At 45.6% G+C, this 20,259-nt stretch overlaps 1 protein-coding gene across 3 annotated transcripts in view; it reads left to right on the top strand.

The window, feature by feature from the left end:
• LTA4H (leukotriene A4 hydrolase) overlaps positions 1-20,259 on the top strand; it is a 322,194-nt gene that overhangs the window by 290,203 nt on the left and 11,732 nt on the right. For 2 of the 3 annotated variants that reach the window (XM_085653897.1, XM_085653896.1), the window contains one exon: positions 17,370-17,474. In XM_085653897.1, coding sequence (XP_085510023.1) covers positions 17,370-17,474 — 105 coding nt within the window. Of the gene's footprint in view, positions 1-17,369; positions 17,509-20,259 lie in introns of all 3 variants that reach the window. The other variant, XM_085653898.1, reaches the window with a different exon arrangement.

Raw genomic sequence — 20,259 nt, 5'->3', positions numbered from 1 at the left:
GCTGCCTGCACAGGGGAAGAATCATACCCCCACCGGCCTGGCGGTTTTCTAGGTGGATCTGTTTGGCTAGAGCAAGGGAGGCTGTTTCTCTGTCGGGAAGTTGCCCTTAAGGGCTGGTGTAGAAAGGTTCGGCGCCCTCACCGCCACTTCTCTGTATGATGGTCCTCACTGTCTCCACATCCGGATCTCTCCATAAATGTATGTGCTGACTTCCCTCCTGACTATATGTGATGGGGAAGGAGCCCCCTCCACCCCAGTAGTGTGGTTCATTGATCCTGAGCCCTTTGCAGTCCAATATGATGAGATGGGCTATATTCTGGAGTCGGCCCTACCTGGATTGAGTGGACGGACCTTCTTCCTGTTTATGGACGCTTGCGTCTGTATAATGAGTGCCCCACCTTGGGCCACTTTACTTTCCTCTGCTGTAGCGCCTGGTTTTTAGGGGCCACAAGATTCAATCAATCATGGGGGGGGGGGGGGCGAGGGAGGGGGAGTGGGGGCGAGTGCACGCTAATCTCGTAAGGTAGGCCGTAGTTTAGAGACCTCACGCAGGCGAGAGCCGTCCCCTGCGCCACATCCGCCTTGCAGCCGATGGCCGATCTGCTATCTATGCTTCACCAGCCCCCAGGCAGCTCCTCCTCACTTCGCCGTGCTGCGGCCGCCAGGGGACACCCACACGAGGGAAACTGCAAACTTGTGACGCCTTGTGTTTAGGGGCCACAGGATTCAACCAGTCTTGGTGAGGGGAAGTGAACGCCAATCCTGCTAGGTAGGCTATGTATCATGGGCCTCTCGCAGGTGAGAGCCGGCTGCTGCGCCACTAAAACCGCCCCCCCCCAGCCGATGGCCGATCTGTTATCCACACTTCGCCAGCCCCCAGGCAGCAGCTCCTCACCTCCGCTGTGCTGCGGCCACCAGGGGACATCCACACGAGGGAGACTGTACAAATCTGATGTCCGGCAGGTAGGCCCAGAAGCCGGGGACCTCGCGTGGGTGCTCCTCCAATTGGAAAACCACGGCAAACGGTGAGTGTTGCGATCCTCCGTCGTCTAGGTATCTCGCACCCGAGACCCAATGGCAGGTGTCTACGGGTCTAACTCCGGGACTGCATCCCGATCGCCATCTTGGATCTTCCGGAGCCCGGCAGAGCGAGCAGTCGCCTCTGGATTAAGTGGGTTGTCTGACCTTGCGGGCAGATCTGTGGACTCATACTGGATCCAGGAGAGATCCCGCTTCCTTGGGGAAATCTCCGTAGCTTTGGGCAGATATTAGTGCCGGATAATGCGGCGAGGGCACGGAGCTGCTTCAGCAAGCGTCCATTCCCTTCGGTCACCAGCCACGCCCCTCCCTTTCCTGTTATTGAAAGGTAGGACCTCTATCACCAATGATAATGTGGGGTGGTTGTTAGCATCCAAGATAGCAGCTTGGTCTCCAGAGGGGGGTTAAGAAGGAACTTCTACACACTCAAATCACTAGTTAGAAATATTATGATTTCAAACATAGATGCAAATCTGTTAGCATTTGATAGGTGACAACGTCAGAGTAAAAAAAGTGGTTTTGTAAAAAAGGACTAATTTTTTACAGCCCTTAGTTGTTGAGAATTTTTGGAATTAGACTCATGTGATGGCAAGATTTGGCATTTTTCATCCTTGTCATTGTGTAGAGAAGGAAAGGTGATGCAACACCAAACTGGTTCTATGTGCCATAGGCCCTCTCCCAACCTCAAATATGATTGCCTTTTGTATGATGATACCAGAAGTGACAGTTACTCTGAAGGTGCTGTTGGTGCATCTTCAAGTAGAATGGTAGTGCAGGGTGGTGACACCGCACAAAACGATAACATTGATTGTGTCAGTGAGAAATACTGAGGATGATATACTGCATGACCCAGTTGCTTGTAGAGATAAAAATATACAAAGCAAGGATGATGAGACTGTTGAACATGACTGTTCCATTCACATTGTCCCTCACTGGGAGGAAGGAAACATGAGAGAACTACTCGTGAGCAGGCGAGGAAGGGAGGTCATACTACCCACTAAGTTGCAAGATGTTGTGTGTGAATAAATCTCTAGCCTCTTCTCATCCCCGAAGCAATTGTTACTTTCACTTACTTGCATCTTTCAAATATTGTTTTATCTCCCATATTTTGTTATCTCGCAGATCTTCTCCTCCCCTTACCCCTTTCCCTCTCCATCCCACCGTCACCCCAGCCGCTATTTGCACTAAGCTTAATTCCTTGTAATTTCTCTGCCTGTTTCCACAGGTGCCGGGTCTGGCGGCTCAGTGGACTAATGCGTCTGCTGCAGGGGCCTGTGTTTGACCTCATGGTCACAGGTTCAAATCCCGGCGGGTCCACTCAGCCTTTCATCCATCTGAGGTCGATAAAATGAGTACCATTGAGTTGGGTAACAATAAACATCTGTTATTCAGCGCCAAGATACCCGTAGTGGTGAACGTGCGCTTTACAAATACACGTGTTATGTTATGTTACATTGTACTTCATTGATTGATAAAAAGGAGCTGTGTTGTGTTGTACTTTGTGCCTTGCACGCTCTTCCTTGCCACGTGCACATGCCCAGGGTTCTATGACATCCATCCATTCTGGAATAGAACCTTGGACATGGGCAACGGTTGGGAAGACAGTTGAGGCGTACTTCATCGAGACTACACGCCCTTCTGGTATAAAGGCATTTGTTAATAAAGACTTGCCTTTTTCAACTTCTGCGTCTCGTCCAGTCTTTACACACATTTTCTTGGCAATGTCTGTGTACTTTCGACCTTGCGCCCCCCTAGGCGATTTGATATTGGACACGCTGTAAAGTTGTTCATCTAGCGATTAGGGACTGGCAAATTTCTATCATCTGGACCCAATTTAATACCTAATCATCCCTTTCACGCTGGGTGAGTTTAAACCAAACTTACCAATTTGTTCATCCTATTCATATTTATCCTTTTTCTTGGCGATGAATCTTTATTTAGTTAGGAATTGAGAAAATAATATCAGAAATCACCATAGAATAATCTTACAACTAAATCATGTAACTAATGAAGACAAACTCCTTTTGTAAGCTTAAAATGCTTTATCTATATATTTGTGAATTGCTCATAAAGTACAATACAGCTCGAATCGTAGGTCATCACACAAGAATAACATTCGCAATAAACAGCAATAATACATCTCAATTGTCAGCGCAATGAGTGAGTGGATAGGCGTAGAGACAAAAGGAAAAATTTGCAAATGGATTTATGCAAATTCAGAATATCATACTAACCAATCTCGCAAGGTTTCTAGAAATCAGAAAAGCTAACCTCGGGCCATGAGAGTAAGCTTAGCTTCTCAAGAAGAAATGAGGAGCAAAGTCAGAGTCCAGATCAGCAGACAACAGCCAACCCAAAACAGGGGGTGTTCAATCACACCACTCTCGATGGGTCTAACTTTTAAATGTCCCTTTGTTTTAACTTGGCACATTGTAATCGGTTTCTAGCAAAGCAAACTCTAATATCAAGCTTCCGCGGTTGTACGCTTCTCCATCTCACTCATGTATCAAATTTGTAGTACAAATATCCTCATGCTCGGCAAGGAAATTACATTTATTTTATCTCCTTTTTCCTCTGCACAACCTTGGCCATTCATCAGGAACTTGCAAAGGACAAATGACAGTTTCTCCTTTCTATATTTCTAAAATGCCATGTTGATTCTAAAAAATCTCTCGGTCTTTTCTGCAGGGCAGTAGAATATGCTTCTAGGAAGAAATATTACAAGCATTATTTATAATTTTATTAAACACTCTTTGAAAACCCTCTCTCTCTTTTCTTATGCACTGCTTTAATGTTTTCTAACGGTTAATGAAAAAATAATCTCTCGACTTTTGTCAATTATTTTTTGTATTAATCATGCGCATTTGCGGCCTACTTGAACACTCCCAGCACGCGCTTGTGCAGTTTCCATCTTTTTCCCTCTTTTAGTCTTACATGATTAATTTCACGCTATTTGTTTAGTAATACACACATTGAGGAGTTCAATACGAGCAGGTCTTATTTCGCGAAAACCCTGGCCGTCATTGTCTTGTATTAAAAGTACTACACTGTTCCTTATGGAGGACTTGAAACTCATCAGTGCTTTCAAGCCAGCCATCAACTCTAGACAATTTATGTGAAGTAAACATTCCTCTTGAGACCACTTTACTCCTGTCTGTCATATCTAGTCTTGCACCCCTTCCCAGGTTGCTTGCGTCTGATTCCACCACCACAGGAGGTCCGCTCGTGCCACTTGAGACAAAGGAATCTTGTCTAAATACCACAGACCCTTCCTCAAACCCAAGGATTTTAGTCTCTGTAGGGGTCTGTAGTGTAAGAAACCTGGGGAAACAGCCTGAATAGAAGAGGACAGTAGGCCAACCACTCTTGGTAGAGATCTCAGACACGTGTATCCTTTGATAGGACATAAGCTACTTTCGTCTTTAATTTTGGAAACAAAAATCAGGGGTAATTGTAATTGGCTCGTGATGTTATTCACTTGAAACTGTAGGAACTCTAGGTTCTTTGTAGGACTTGTCACAGACTTTTCTGTATTGACAATTAATCCTAGGCTCTCTAAAAGGTCTCTTGTCCGCTTCATATATATTGACAATTTCTTCTGACTCTGACATTATCAATATATCGTCTAGATAAATCTGTATTCGAACACCCCTTTTTCCTAAAAAGGCTACTACAGGTCTTAGAATCTTGGTGAAGCACCAAGGGGCTGATGAGAGGCCAAAGGGAAGACAACAGAATTGATAAATGTCTCCTTCCATGTGAAATATGCATCTTTGAGGTCCAATTTCACAAGCCAATGTTTTACTTGTAAAATGTCCATCAGAAGATGGATACCTTCCATTTTGAAGTGTCTGTATACTATGAAGGGGTTTAGTTGTTGTACGTTTATTACAGGCTGCCAGCCTTTGTCCTTTTTCTTTACTAAAAAGATTGTACTCACAAACCCATTGTTTGGTTCTATGACTTGGCAAATGGCCCCTTTTTTGTAACATTTGAATCATCTCGGATTCCACTAAAGCCGGTTGATCTTGATCTTAGATCAGTTCTCGGAGTTGGTGTTTTTGGTAGGGTGTGTGGGTGAATTCTGTTTTGAGGCGGGGAGTGTCCACTTGACTAGCAGTCGGGTTGTGAGACTGCAATGGGAGGGCCGGATTGTGCACCCGCTCGGCTAGCAGTCAGTTTGTTTTGGGAGACACTGGATTCCGAGGGCCGGATCAGGGGAAATCTTAAGGAAAGCAGGCAAGTGCTTCAAAAGCCCCATGAATGGGCGAAAGTTATTAAGTTAAAACGGCAATTTATTATTAAGTTAGAAACTACAATGTTTGTCAATTAATTAAGGAGTACAAGCTGGGTTATTAAGGAGTACAAGCGGAGTTATAACTTATGAGGTAATGTTTCCCTGCAAGGGTTCAAAAGGAAATTGGAAGGAGAATTGCTTAAATAGAAGAAACAAACCAGATTCACTTACCTTGTGTAGCCTGTTATAGGAAAAGGTCTCGGGTAAAGTTAGATGTACTACATTTAAAAAAAAAGAGATAGACAGAGCCACTTAGTAGGAATACTTAACTGTTGAAAAGCAGCGAACCAAAGAGGATGATGCATAGTTACGTAGTTTCTATGTTGTTTTTTCTAAGTTCTATAGAACATTTTACTTGTGATGTAATACGTGTTCTTTAAAGGGCTGCATGTTGGGGCAGCAATAAAAGTTATTGCATAATGGTAGCCTGCAGTACTGTAATGAGATTGAAGTGCAGAAGCAGGGTACAGGTGAGGCTCTCTGTGAGAAGATAAGATAGGTGTATCCCCTAACCAAATTCATTTTTTTTAAAAACATTTTTCCACAACACCACTTGCTCTAATGCATTTAAACAGAAGGCCTTTGTCAATGGTATTTTTTTTTCTATGAAGGCAATGTCTTAGTGACATTTTTTCCAGGACGATGGTGTCCTAGTCACACACACCCAAGTATGAAACTCACACCGCAGAAATTTAATACGTTGTTTTTGACACCAAAAGCTTTATCTTTTGTTACCATCAAGTCCCTGCCTACCATTCTGTATTGTTGCACAGGATGTGTTTTTTGCCCATTGCGATTGGGTTTTAATATAACATTACATCTGTATCCTAATACACCATTCTTGAAGCAATCTAAAATCGTACCTCCAATGTTCAGTTTCTCCAGAGTGTCACCTCATGCTCAGCCTCAGAATGGGCTGCTAAGAGCTATTCCTATTCTACTGGTTCCTTTGCAGTGTTGGGGTCCAGATGGCAAATGAGACGTACGCACAGTAGCTGAGCTCCATGGGACTCGTCCACATACAACAATCCTGATACATCGGTGACAACTGCCCCCAGACTTGCTGTTCACTGGGGGTGGGGGGGGATTTTATTACCTTGCCGCCCTCACACTTATACTTATATCAGAGTTCTGAAGCGCAGGGCAGCATCGGCTGGAATGAGAAGAGCACCCGCCAGGAGACTCGAGGCTGGGGCCTACCTCAGACGCTCCAAGGCTCTGCATCGTCTCAGGGCAGAGCCTTCTGAGCCCTCCCACGGATGATCACCTCTGTCGGGGGCGGCAGGGTGAATGGTGGCTTCCTGCACGCTCTGAGATGGATGGATGGACAGTTGTGACGAGAGGGCTGGTACTTGTGCTAACTCTGCCTCGCCCTCCTGGGACTGGCACTGCCGGAGGCCGCACAAGGTGTTCTGGTCTCCTGGTGGCTCTGGGCCCAAGAGGTGGATGTTGCGTAATGGGGGGCTCCCTCTCTCACCTCCTGCCCACTTTTACTTGGTAACCGGTGCTAGGGGCTCCCTCCTTGCCCCTCAGCTTTCCCTTGAGAGGCAGCAACGCAGTGGAGCACCTGCAAGGACTAGCACCCCAGCTATTGGCAGAGGCGAGACCAAAACCTACTGCACTCCAAGGCCACCATAAACTCCTCACCACCCTCTACTGATTACCCCACGAGGGCCAACCGCTGCTCTCAATCAGTATATGCACCTGGCAGCACCGGGGGCTGTCAACTTGCGATACAGCGCGCTCCACAGGAAGAGGGGCTTCCAGCACTGCCTCTAGAGTGTTTTGTGGTGGTTTTGACCCTGACCTTGGGATACAGCAGGCTCTTTTTACTGCCATGATCCTTCCCTTGCACCAGGGAACGACTTCTCCCAAGCAGTGATACTCCCTAGCACGGAGCTTAAAGGAGCCCGGATCGCCTCTTCTGCCATTAACTAGGATGTGATTGAGTCTGTGGACACTTGAGGGAGAATTATCCTCTGATGGAAGGTAGTCACAAGTCTGCACTGACTGAGGAAACGTCAGATTTGCGCACACTGCAGCACGGAAGCTGGGTAGGTGCCCCTCTCTATTGCTGTCAGTGTGATTTGACAGTTGGAATGCTTTCCCAAAGCGATATGCCCCCCACACCACTGCCATCTATGTTGGGACTATCGTCCTGGGGAGACACTACTGCTCATGCCTGAGGTCCTATGCCTGTGGACTCGCCCCAGTGCTCAACCTTGTGGTCTCACATGAGGGACCCTCCTAACCATATCATTGTGAACATGGTCAAGTAGCGAGGTGGCAAGGTGGGCTTTGAACAAGGAAGGGAGACAGCGTTGCCTTTATAGAATGTGGGACCCTCTAGTACAGGCAGCACCCAGGAGAGGACGACTGGAGCTATCGTGAATAGCAGTTTCTAGGAACTCTTGGGGGCCATTGGGGATGTAAAGGCCACATTAGATCCTAAACTGGACGCCCACCCGATCAAGATGAGCCTTTCTTAGGGTGGACCAAGCCAAACAGACAGAGTGGAATCTAACTAGTCCGCCATGGTGGACCTGCGTGCATCTGTGTCAGATAAGCAGTCTTAACTTCAGACTCTCGAAGCAGAGGTAACGCCGCTAAGCGCGAAAGATGTGGAAGGCAGATTAAGGCCCAATAATATTAGTTTAATAGGACTGTGGGAGGATGCCAATGGCCCTAATATGGACCTCTTCCTGGAGGACTGGTTGCTCCGCACAGTCCTCGATAGACTACTATCCACTTTCTTCTCAGTGGAGCGAGCACATAGATTGCCTGGCAGGCCACCCCCTCCTGAGTCACCCCGGAGGCCGGTAGTGATGAGAAGCACTAATTTTCGAGATCGCAATCCTATTTTGCAGATTGCTTGTGCCAGGGTCCCTTGTCCAGTGGAGAACATCCAAGTGAACATATACCCCGACTATACAGCTAAGGTGCAGTCCCAACGTGGTTCCTTCATGCCTATCAAACGCCAATTTCGTCAAATTGGACTGCGTTAGTCTTTGGTTTTTCCAGCCAAATTGTGGGTTCTAGACTCCGACACGACCCGCATCTTCACAGTCCCTGTTGGAGCTTGAGAATGGTTGCAGACCACGATACACAGCAGGCACCTGTAGGTGGAGAACTCACCAAAAGCAGCAACACATGACCCTCACCCCCTCTGTGTCCAGCTGTCCGAGGAGCAGGCCGAGAGGGAGCGAGCTCAAGCGGTGGCTAAACTGTAATCTTGCCAAAGTCACACCACTGGTTCTCCTGCACGCTCCATGTCCTTCCTGGAGGGAGACCGAGAAAGGGTCTTGGTGGACAATCCCCATGACCTGTGAGCTGGCACAGCCGTGACCCTAGTGACTACTGAGCTGTTATCTGACTGAGGTCTCCTCATTCCTCTTTGCTGTGCCCTCGTTGGGGCATCACTCTTGTACACTGCAATTATGGGGGTTCCCCATCCAATGTATTGTGTGGATGGGCTTTGCAGTAACTGTCCTAGTTTCATCTGAGCTCATTGTCTCCACAACCTTGGTGGACTTGGTTTAACATGCTGTTTTTGGTCTTAGGCGGCTTCTTGTCTCGAACTGCGGCGAGAAGTTGGGGTTATGGTTTATGTTCTCTAAATATATTTCTTTTTGTTCTGTTTGGGGTCGAATGCGGGTGGGTTGTACATAGGGACCTGCGGTGAGGAGGATGGGGGCGGGGGCTGGATACAGGTTGGGAGAGTGACTCCCCATTTAGTAAATGTTAGCTGACATTGCAGACTCCCCTCTTTTATAACTTCTTGTCCTGGAATGTGGGGGGGCTAGTAACACCTAGTTGGCGCCATCAGGTGTTCTCTTATCTTGGTCGCAGGCATGTACATGTGGCCTACCTCCATGAAACACACATGACAGCATTGGAGTTACAGCACTTGCAGTGACGTTGGAGGGGCCAGATAGTGGGCATAGTTTATTTGGCATATGGACCTGGAAGGGTGCTACACGTTGATTAAAGGTCAACAGGATGGTGCGCGTATCTCTCTGGTGGCGCTGTATGTGCCCAACTCTGATCAACCCCACTTCCTTGACTCTCTTCCCCCTCCACTGCTTCACGACCTGCAGGCTCAGTGTTTTGGTGAGAAGACTTCAGTTGCGTGTCTGACATCAGCCTAGACCAATCCACATTCCCACTACATGGAGCGCAAGCACATAGGGATGCCCATTCATTAGGGGACTAATTGACCCCCCCCCCCCCCCCCCCCCTGTGTACCCCCCGCCCATAGCCTGAGTGATATTAGCTCTCTTTGCACTCCTTTGAGCACGAATATTCTCAGTTCTCGACGATCGGTCAGCTCCACACAAGAATTGACCTCTTCCTGGGGAACCATGGGGGTTTATCTCATGTATTTGGACAGTGGAATAACTGGGTCAAAGACTGTCAGATCATTGCCCGTTCTGGTCACCTTGACATGGGGTAGACTTCCACACAGCTATCCCCACGTGGCGGTTGCCTGCCCAGGCACTGCAGGGCACAGTATTTCTGGAGGTGGTCGGTGCATGAGTAATAGAATGCTATGAACTGAACAAGGTTTCAGCGTCATGTATGGGCGTAGAGTGGGACGCATTTAAGGTGGTCATAGGGGGCCTTTGTATGAAAACTGACTGGCATCAACCTGTCATTGCGTCGGGCGCTAACCGCTCTAGAGGCAACAATCCGTACAGTGGGACTAGTTTGGGAAAGGGGGAATGGGACACCATAGAGGAACGTGCTGGCCTCCAGACGGAGTATAGCCCCCCCCAATGGATAGGTTGCGTCAGTTAGACTACGTGGAGTACACCACTAAGCAACACGCGGAGGGCGACAAGGCAGGGCAGGTTCTGGCATGGTTGTTGCTCTCCGAAAATGAAAGGCCTGAGCTGATGGCTATCTGATCACTGACGGGCGAAAAACTTACATCACAGCTGGCCATCAACGCGCCCTTCTTTGATTACTGTAGGGCCCTTTACCATTGGGATGAAGGGCTAGAAGAATCCGAGTTTGCAGCATATTTGGATGCCCTACTGATCCCTGACCTGGATCCTCTCCACTGCCAGACATTGGATGCCTCTGACGATTGGGGAGGTTCAACTGGCCCTGGATCAAATGGCACGTAATAGAACCCTGGGGACAGATGGACTTCATGCAGAGTTCTGTTCAACATATAGGGCCGCGCTTGCCCCATGGTTATTAACTTTGTTCCCAGCAGCCAGGACAACTGCCACCCTTACTCCATCAATGAAGAGCCACTCATAGTAGTGCTACCAAAGCCCAACAAGGATTTGTTGGAGGTGCGCTTCTGCAGGCCCCTCTCATTGCTAAATGCTGACTGTGAGGTCTGGTGAGGGGGGGGGGGGGGGAGAGATCATTGCTAACCACCTACCCCCCCACATGTCTGATTAGGGCTAACCGGATCAAAATGGCTTAATACAGAGGAAGAACGCTTTCATCAATCTTCGGTATTTTGTTCGGATTATGGAAGTGCAAGGCCTTGCACCCACAGCCGGAGTGGTGCTCTCGCTGGACATTGAAAAGGCCTACGCATCCCCCCAAGCCCCCCCCCCCCCGAGCTGGTCCTATTTCCAGGGTGTCGTGGTTTGCTTGGGGTGGGGGTGGGGCTGGAGCTATTACGGTGGATACCTCTGTTCTACAAGGACCCAATTGCTAGAGTGTGACCGGTTAGAGACATCTCACCATCTTTTGGGGTACTTTGAGTAACGTGACAGGGATGCCCACTCTCACCTCTCCGATTTGCCCTGGTGCCACTTGATGAGTTTTTCGGGGGTGGGGCCCGCACTGGTGCATACATTGTGGCGTAATGTGGGAGATTATCTCGCTTTATGTAGATGATGCGTTGATATTTATTAGAGACCTTTGGCGGGACTTGCAAGAAGCGATGGGGACCTTGGATAATTTTGGGGCGGCCTTGGTCCTGTGCCTGAGTTGGACTGAATCCTGCCTATTTCCCCCTCAGTGTATTCCCGAAGACACTGTTACACGTGCAAGTCCAGACTCTTATGGCAGTTTGTCACCTTCTGTTACTTTGGAGTAAACATCTGTCTCAAGGAACCTGACCTGGTAGACTGTAATCTTGGTAAGGGGTTAGCTGGAGCACAACGCTCAGACATTTTGCACCTCTCTGCTTCTCTTCCCAGTATTTATTCTGCAAATTAGCCAACAATCATGGCTCAGGAGCTTGGACCGAGGACGGTATCACCATGCTGGTAGAGCTCTGACCATAAACTCTTGATGCCCTTCCCGGACCTGCGAAACCGATTTGAATTACTTGAAGGGCAATTTCTGATTAATAATGTGCTGGTGGCGGCTGTTGGGGCGACCTGGGGAGCAGATTGTGTCTCTAGTGCTGCAGACGCCATTGGAGCATGGCACCAAGATGCATGCGATTACACTGCTCTACATCAGTTTGCTTGCCTTCCGAGTGCCCCGACCTCCAGGTATTAAAAGACAAGTGGGTACTGTCAATTGGGTGTGAGCGACCTGATAAACAATGGGAGCAGGTGTTGTGTGTCTAGGGAACCCCCCCCCCCCCCCCTGAAATATACATAATTCCACGCTGTGCAATGCGATCTGTTCCTGTGCCTATTGGGCCTCTTCCAGCGGATACATAAGAATTAATATGTAGCTCGCTTTCTTGATTTAACTTCTGTGCTCGTAAAGGGTCAGGATAGCCCCAATGAAGAAATCTGCTACTGTGTCTCCATTGTTCCTGTGGTTGAACGATCTCCTCAAATGGGCTGCAGTTGAGGTAGCAACGTGGAGTACCCTTTCAGTCACGTAGTAACGCTGCCACCGCTGCCTCCCTTGGATGCTTGGGATGCACAGCTGACTAAGCTGTTGGCCAAGACCGATGAAAGCTCCCTCGAGGAACTACCACCACTCCTAAACCAGTGCCTGCTTGAGAGAGGGAGACAATGATGCATCCACGGGGATTGCAGTATCCCCATCCCTCCAACGATCGACATGTGAGGCTCATGACCTCTGCGGGCCCCACCCATCCTCCACTCACCCCCTGACATGAACGCTACTGCATGTATGTTGTAACCACACGCCCCATCCCGCCCCTGTGCTGTTGCCTGTTCCCCCCCCACAGGATTGAATATTCGATTGACCGGGTGACTGACTTCTTGGATGTTTGTCTCCCGAGCCCTGGCGCCTTGGTGACTTTAACACCTGTCACCCAGAGGGTTACCTCTACCTACTGCAGACATAACTCCCTTTTCCTATTTTCTTTCTCTTTCCTTTATACCTTGATGCCATATGTTTGGTGCATTTAGGATGCCTCTGCCCTTGCTTTGTGGAATTCATGGGACCCTTTTCCATCCCGAGTAAGGTCACTGGGAGCAAGAGGGGGTAGCATGGTTCATGGACTTCACATTGTCTTTGGCAAGACCTCTGCTGACTGTGTTGTGTTTATGGAAGGGACATCATTGGTATACTTGTAGGCAGTTGCTTATTGATGAATAATCATTGTACCCTCATGGTTAATGTGATCTCGATTATGCGACTACCTCTTTTTACAATGCCCTGGCAATGGATATCTCACATAAAAAACTAATAAAAAATGTTCTGGGGGGTGGCGGACAGAAGACTCTGTAGCAGAACTTTATTTGCCAGCTTCATTGCCTCAAAATGGACTAAATTTATCAGTTCTGTCTGATGCCAAGTACTTGAGTTCCTACACCAATTTGTTAATTTGAGTTCCAAATTAAGACCATGGAAGATTGCCATATTGATACTGATTGTGTTTCATTTAGGAACATTTAGGCATTACAGCAGCATCGCTGGGACGCAGGCTGCACTAAGAAATAAACACCAGAGGGCATTCTAACAAAGTGTAACAGTAACTCCATTGATCTCCTAAAATCTCTGCTTTGACTTTACAAAACCTCTTGATGCATCAAGATGTGACCTGACATCTATATGAAACCAAAACACACTAAAATCTCAGATGTATATTGCTTGCCTTGTACCCCCATATTAGGAGAATTAACATACGTGGAACCAATAACCTTCATAGTTGTCCCAGAATCTTATTTTAGAAATTAGACCCTAATTAAAACACTTCTTGGGCCAGATTTAAGATTTAGAAATGCTTAAAATCCACTGATTCTCCAAGCTAATTTTACCAAGCACTTGTGTCTGTTGCAAAGAGACTTACAAGAATAAACCATGAACTTCAAGTCAAACAGTTTGACTTATTCTAGGAAATAGAAAAAACAATACACCTCCTCTTCCCACTCTGATTTGAAGGCCTATTATGATGGGGCTAGGAACCCCACAATTTCACCCCATCTAGTAGTCTGTGTGATATTTGGTTGTAGAGTGGGACGTGATTGAGGGTACTTTGTGGGGTAGTCACAAGATCACATACTTCTAATTCCATGCTGCCTCCTGTGACACTTTTGTGTATTTTCATGTATTTGTAGATTTTATCAAGCAGCTCTTGTGTATGTTCACTTCCATGTTTGAATATGTAAAATCAAGAAGATCCTGATTGATTTAGTTGTTAAGGGGTGCGGGAAGCACTGTTTGAGGTCTGTTGTGGGTCATTGGGGAATAAAATGGAAAAAGGGGGTTCTAAGTCCTGGATGAAATGTGTCATAAAATGAATGAATGACTGAGGTTTGTCCACTTATTTCCTCCTTGGAGTATATTTTCCATTCAGTTCTCATAAATGTTCATTAAAGTTTACCTTTGCCCGTTATAGCAAGATAATGCTTTTATCTAAATAGTGAGCTAAAGGCTGGACTTATGGAAATGTGCAGTGTCGCATCTTTTCTAAAAACAGTTCTACTCTGGGCTGTAATTTTTTGTTGCCACTGCTCATTCAGATAGTCTTAAAGCTGATGGCCAGTGGTAGCTTCTAGCTTACAATATGGTCTTCTTGACAGCAATTACATTTGCAAGGAAGATTAGTCACCATGCAGCAGTCTTTGCGCTAAAACCACTTGCAACCTTTCTGAAAGACTAGGTGAATCTCCCCATCAGTGCTTCAGAATTTCATATGTTCGATTAATCCCCTTCCAAGACTTCACTTGCCAGAAGCAACGATCCACTGCATATTTTGATGGCAAGATGTACCTTTAATTTGCTCTGATATGGCTAAAGAGAGGAAATCCTTTCTATGTCTGACTGCAAATGTATGTGGCATGCTCCTATCCGGAGTGGGTCTCTGATCACGATTACTAGGTAATCCGCCCTTAGAGTGTGTCCCATAAGCAGGCTTATGAAGCGTGATAAGTCTGAATAGTATCTTGTATTCTATGGACAATGTTCCAGATTAATGCAGTTTGAATTGAGAATCCATGCATGGCCCTTGACATAGGTTTGAATGCTGGAATAATGATAAAGTGGCCTTTTGCTCTTCTAAGCAAGCTTGGGGGGTGATTTTGACACATTGTTGTGGATAGGTAGGCCAGTGATAGTTTGATTAGACATCTAAAAGTCAGGCATACCATTGTTAAGGTGGCACTTTCCTTCATGGGATGTCAAATTAGGGGCCTTCTGGCCTCAAAGAAATGATCCCTCTTTAGGAGACCACAGACTATTTCATGGTTGCCACCTGGAGCCTTTGCCAGTTTGTAGTATGAATTTCAATATACAAGGCTTTATAAAAACCCAGATAAGATTTGATTGGTATTGGCATTTTTAAAACTTGTTTTCATTAAGTTTTACAATTGTTAAAAATAGACAACGATGCTCGTGCTGACGATGAGAATACATGGTTCATGATTTCAGTTTCATCATTACAGAACAATTCGAATTATTAAAGACATTTCAGCAGTTGAGAGAGCTACAACTTTGCGCATACTAAATTAGAGCATGGCAAAGAGCTCTTAGCATATTTTAGAAACAGTAAGGATTAGGTGTCAATTGGAGGACTGTGTGCGTTTGGTCTACGGCAGCCCAATCTGCAGCTGCTGAGGCTGTGATTTCGCCTGTTCATGGTGGCAATGTCTTCTCTGTGTATCCTCCATGCTTGCCCAAAAGCCGTCCGAGTCCTTGGCTATTGGTTATTTGCAGAGACCTTTGGTATCCTCACTGTGGTGGGTGTTACTTTCTTCTTGGGTCCAATTCAAGACTTTCTGGTGTCAGTTTGTGAAGGGGGATGGTGCTGTGGCCTTCCGGTGTCCAGTAACCATGCGGTTACCCAAGAGAAGGCCTAGGTTCAAAAACAGAGTTGCAGCTTTGCAGTTCTTTGCCACTGAATTGGACTCTGAGAGTAGGACTCAAGTGTCGGAGACAGGTAAGCCTGTACAGGATGGGAGAATCTGTTTAATATTTGGCCAAAACGTAAACAAAGATGGGCAGCTCCACGTCATATGATAATCTGATGCTGGAATTGCACAGCGCGGATGGGAGGCTGTAGAGCCTGTAACATTAATTACTATGGATGATGTTGAGAAAGTAGGAGTACCACCATTTTCAATGAGTAAAGTTGGTGATAGAAACTTCCTACCACCAAATTGAACTGTGCTTACATGGATATATTGCTTTTAAAGACTACACCTTTTTTTCTGGTTGGATTGTAGGGCAGCGAGGTAGTACAATTCCTTCCTTACCACATGGATTTGTGAGCCGAACATGATTGTTTCCATCATGGCTCCATTAAGCTATATTGTGTCTTCTTGCATCCATGCTTTGATGTCGAAGCGGCAGGATTGTACATGTTCGTAAATGTGGTGGCACTGCCTTGTAATGTAGATTTGGGTGTCTTCAAAAAAAATGCATGACATTGTCCCATAGATATTAATATGAAATATTGTAGCCTAGAAGATGTTAAACACCAGAGAAGATATGATTTAACTGGACTTCCACAAGCAATATTTGCTTCTTTGAAAATATGGGGCTTGCTTTAACTCTGTGTTCTGTCAGAAGAGATATCCACTATCTCTATCACTTGTCTATTCTTTTTACAACAATGTTATGCTGCACCGTGTCGAGTAGCACAGGCCAAGGCATTCTCAGTTCCGTCCATAGGTCGAAACCCAGATTGTATGGGAGAGTCAATTTTCCACTATTGACAGACCCCAGTTTTTTGTTCAAGCTTGACTAATACCGACAAGAGAAGTGACTGGTTGAAAATTACCAAAGATATTGGGGTATAGACTAGATTTTTTGAATAGTGAAACTACACAGCCTTCTTTGCGTATAGCGGCCAAAAATAATGCTGAAGTTGAAGGGTTATGCAGTAAAGATATTTGTGGCATATTCACTCACAATCTAAGCCAGTGCTGGTAATAATGCAGAGTCTGTCGTCTTTAGTCAGACAGAAGACCATGTATGAATAAATCATTCTGTGGACAGAGCCAAAAGACTGGTTACTTTCTTCCTGTTTGGGGGTTGTCTGCATAGGATATGGTTCGCTCTGTCAACCATATCCTATGGCATATGGCAGCAACTCGTGTCCGTGCATTTAGGTTTGGCCCCAACGTCTATGAGGAACATTTTGATGTTTACAACAGACTGCATTCATATTCATTGAACCTGGGGGATGTCAGAATCTTTGGCCATTAAGACCTCTTCCAAGAAGGGGAGTATGTAGTGTGCCCACTTATGCACCTCCATGCCCCTTTTAGAAACGTTTCTGTGCCTAAAACACATGTATGTTACAGGTAATACAGTTTTATGTATTCAACATATGCTCATGAAGTCAAACGTTTGTATTCTGCCAAGATATCTATTCTACGTGTTCCAGTTCTGAATGTGGTTGTTGGCATGAACACATTAAAGTGTGTAAAAGGCTGTGTGGCCAGAAATATCATGAATTCTTTTTGTTTTTTAGCAAATTGTTATGGCATTTCCCCTCAATCTCGATCAAACAATTTAGATGAAATTGATTCTTGGAATTGGTATTCTATGAATGATTTTTTAACAAAAAAAACGCCCACTCATGTTTAATATTTGGTACTTTACAAGTAATTTAGGTATTCAGTATTGTTGCTAGAAGTCAGTAATGCTGCTTAAAGGTCAACAATTCGTTGTCTGTCTACATTTTCAGGTGGCTACGTCTCTGCATTAGAGCCAAGTGGGAAGAGGCAATTCCATTAGCTCTGCAAATGGCCACAGAACAAGGCAGAATGAAGTTTACTCGGCCTCTGTTTAAGTAAGTGCGCAAAGAATGTTAGCATCTTAGTCCGGTGTTTTTTTATTTTTTATTATTGAATCCAGGATATGCAAACGAATTGTATACTTTTTTTATATACCAACAATGTAAATATCACATGAATTTGTTGTGCCTACTTATTCCTTGCGGGTGTATTTCTTTCCATACGGGGGAGTGAATTGAGTGAGGTAATTTACATATATTGAATCACACCTTTTTTAAATGATCCGTGCCTCCCGTCACTTCCTGTCTAGCATGCAAAAGCAATGTAATGTGTTTGAGGTCCCAATGTATAAAGGAATGTGGGAAAAATATAGCATATATTGCAGATTATCGACAAGTAACGTGAACATTCCTGCACAGCTCTTCATTTGTCACCATTCTTATTCTGGGAGGATGTGCCAAAATGGTGGTTAGTTTACACCAAAAACAATTATTGTAAACACTTAATTCAAAACGTGGGTGACTTACAGCTTCAATTTCTGTCACACAAATATATAATTGAGGCAAGTACAAGGCTTCCTAGCACACCTTTGTAGAGATTAATGATTGTACGTGTCGCAACATTGAAAGTCTCAAACAGGGAGAGGAGTTGGCCTAATGGCTACGGAGGTCAACCTAAAATCTGGGAAACCGGGTTCGAGTCTCGGCAGGGACGCCAACATCCTGTGATTCTGGGCAAATCACTTGATCTCCCCGTGCCTAACAAAAATCAATGTGTCCTCATGTAAACGCAACTGGTGCTCGTGTAAAGCGCTCTGATACCCGATACGTTCAGGTCAAGTTCACGCTATATAAAACTCCGTAAAAAAAAAAAAGGGCAACTGGCCATTCTGTGAGACATCCATGGCTTACCGGTGATGCACCTCTTTCTGGTTGTTAATTTATGGAAATAATAGTTCAAATGCACAGGGTCAGCAGGCATGACAGTTTTCCAGTTGTTGAGCAGCACCACCTTGTACAGGTGGCATGGGATGACTCAAGCAAATCAAGGAAAATGGAGGATGAGTGGAAGAGTGGTCATCAATTGCTTATTTATTGGATTTGTAAGGTGCCCACACTGCTGGGTAGTTCGATTTGGAGCAGGGTGGTATGGATGATCTGCTAGAGTCGACAATACACAGACGAGGCATATTGTCGGGTGGTCCCATAACAATTGTTCTGAAGCAAGGCAAACTAGTAGTGATTTATAAACTTGAGATGGCCATCTTTTAGGCGTTTCAGAGAGGGAGCGTTGGTATGTGGGGATCGACTCCTAAAACGTGCATATTTTATGATTTTACGAAATGGCAGCAGGTTCTTGGAGGCTAAACCTAGGTATTTGGTTGTTTGATATTTTCTGGCCATGCTAGTTAAAGTAATATGAGTCGGGAAGTGTGAAGCTTAATACATAAGAGAGAGTGCTTTGACAGCTGATTATTCCTTAATAGGCGACCATTACAAAGATTTCCTCTGCCTTGATGTGGTTAGCGTTGTTTAGTTTGAGGACTAGGCAGATAGCAATGCTACTGGCGAAACTACAAAAACCTCAAAACATCGCTGTTACCTTCCTTTACAATACAGTGTTGAAGTATTTGAGTGTGGAAAGATCACCACTTGAACAATTGCAGATCTTTGCTGTGAGAAGGAAATGTACGGTTCCCTAAAGGATATTCTGAAAGTAGAGTACTCTTGGCCACATCATTGACATGGACACAAACAAGATTGCCATTCAGTAGGATTTTCAGATTGTGAATCTTCAGGTTTGAGGATGGCGGGAAGTTTATAAAATGCAACCATTAGAACCAGAAAGCCATGGGATTCCAAGGACCCGCGAGGAGAAGGTCCACTTTTGATAACCTGATCCACAAGCAATTTGTCTGCGTCTGGCCATGAAAATGTTTCATTGCATCATTGGCAAACGTCAAGTAGCCGATTTGGAATCTAATATGGTTGAAGGACAATAGTGCCATGTCTGCAATCAATAGTATTAGTAATAGAGCTCCTCCTTGAGGCATGTTCCAGACAGAATTCTGGCTCTCGTTCTGTTAATGTGTGATGCCCTGCAGCATTCCATGCATCTGGAGGAAAGAGAATTAAAGTCTGTGAAAGCACTGTGAACTTTCAGACACTTCTGATACGATTATAAGAGTTTCTGATGCTGTAAGGCAGAATTTTGGTCCTTTTATTTCAGTATTTTGTTGACTATAAAACAGCTGCCTGTTGGGAGGCATTTGTCTCAGTTTTCTGTGTTTAGTCCTTTTTGGCAGAACCTTCCTGAGAATGGCACACTCTGAGATCCTTATCTTCAACTCCAAAGAGTGTGCGTTGTCTCTCACTGCATCCGCTTAGACTACTTTATTATTGTGACTGAAAGAAAGTGGTCTTGGCGTTGTGGAGGCACACAGCCTTGCAGTTACTTCCTGCTCTTTCTCAGTGGCAGGAAACCCTTCACTCCTTTATAACAAATGTATATTAGGGTAACTGGTTCGAAAGATCATTTGAAAGAGACATGGTACTCTGAGGGATATGCTGGTATGGTAGGCAGAGTGCTCCCTCCCCCTTTTGTGATTGGCTCCTTGTTGAGTTATTGGACTGGCCAGCTCAATGGGGTGCACCTGTGCGCTCTTTGTGGAACAGAAACCCGAAGCATTGCAAGCACCCCAAAGTTATAGTGTTACATCCTACTGAAGAAGGACAAATATCCTGAAACGTGTCTAGAGATGGACAGCATGCATTGGCTGCACCAACAATGGTGAATACTGAAGACTCTGGGATTATCATGCACTGTATTTACCACAGTGCA

The sequence above is a fragment of the Triturus cristatus genome, chromosome 4_1, assembly GCF_964204655.1.
Source record: "Triturus cristatus chromosome 4_1, aTriCri1.1, whole genome shotgun sequence".
In the NCBI taxonomy this organism is placed as follows: domain Eukaryota; kingdom Metazoa; phylum Chordata; class Amphibia; order Caudata; family Salamandridae; genus Triturus; species Triturus cristatus.
The sequence above is the reverse complement of the archived record's forward strand: the minus strand, read 5'-3'. Positions and strand labels throughout refer to the sequence as shown.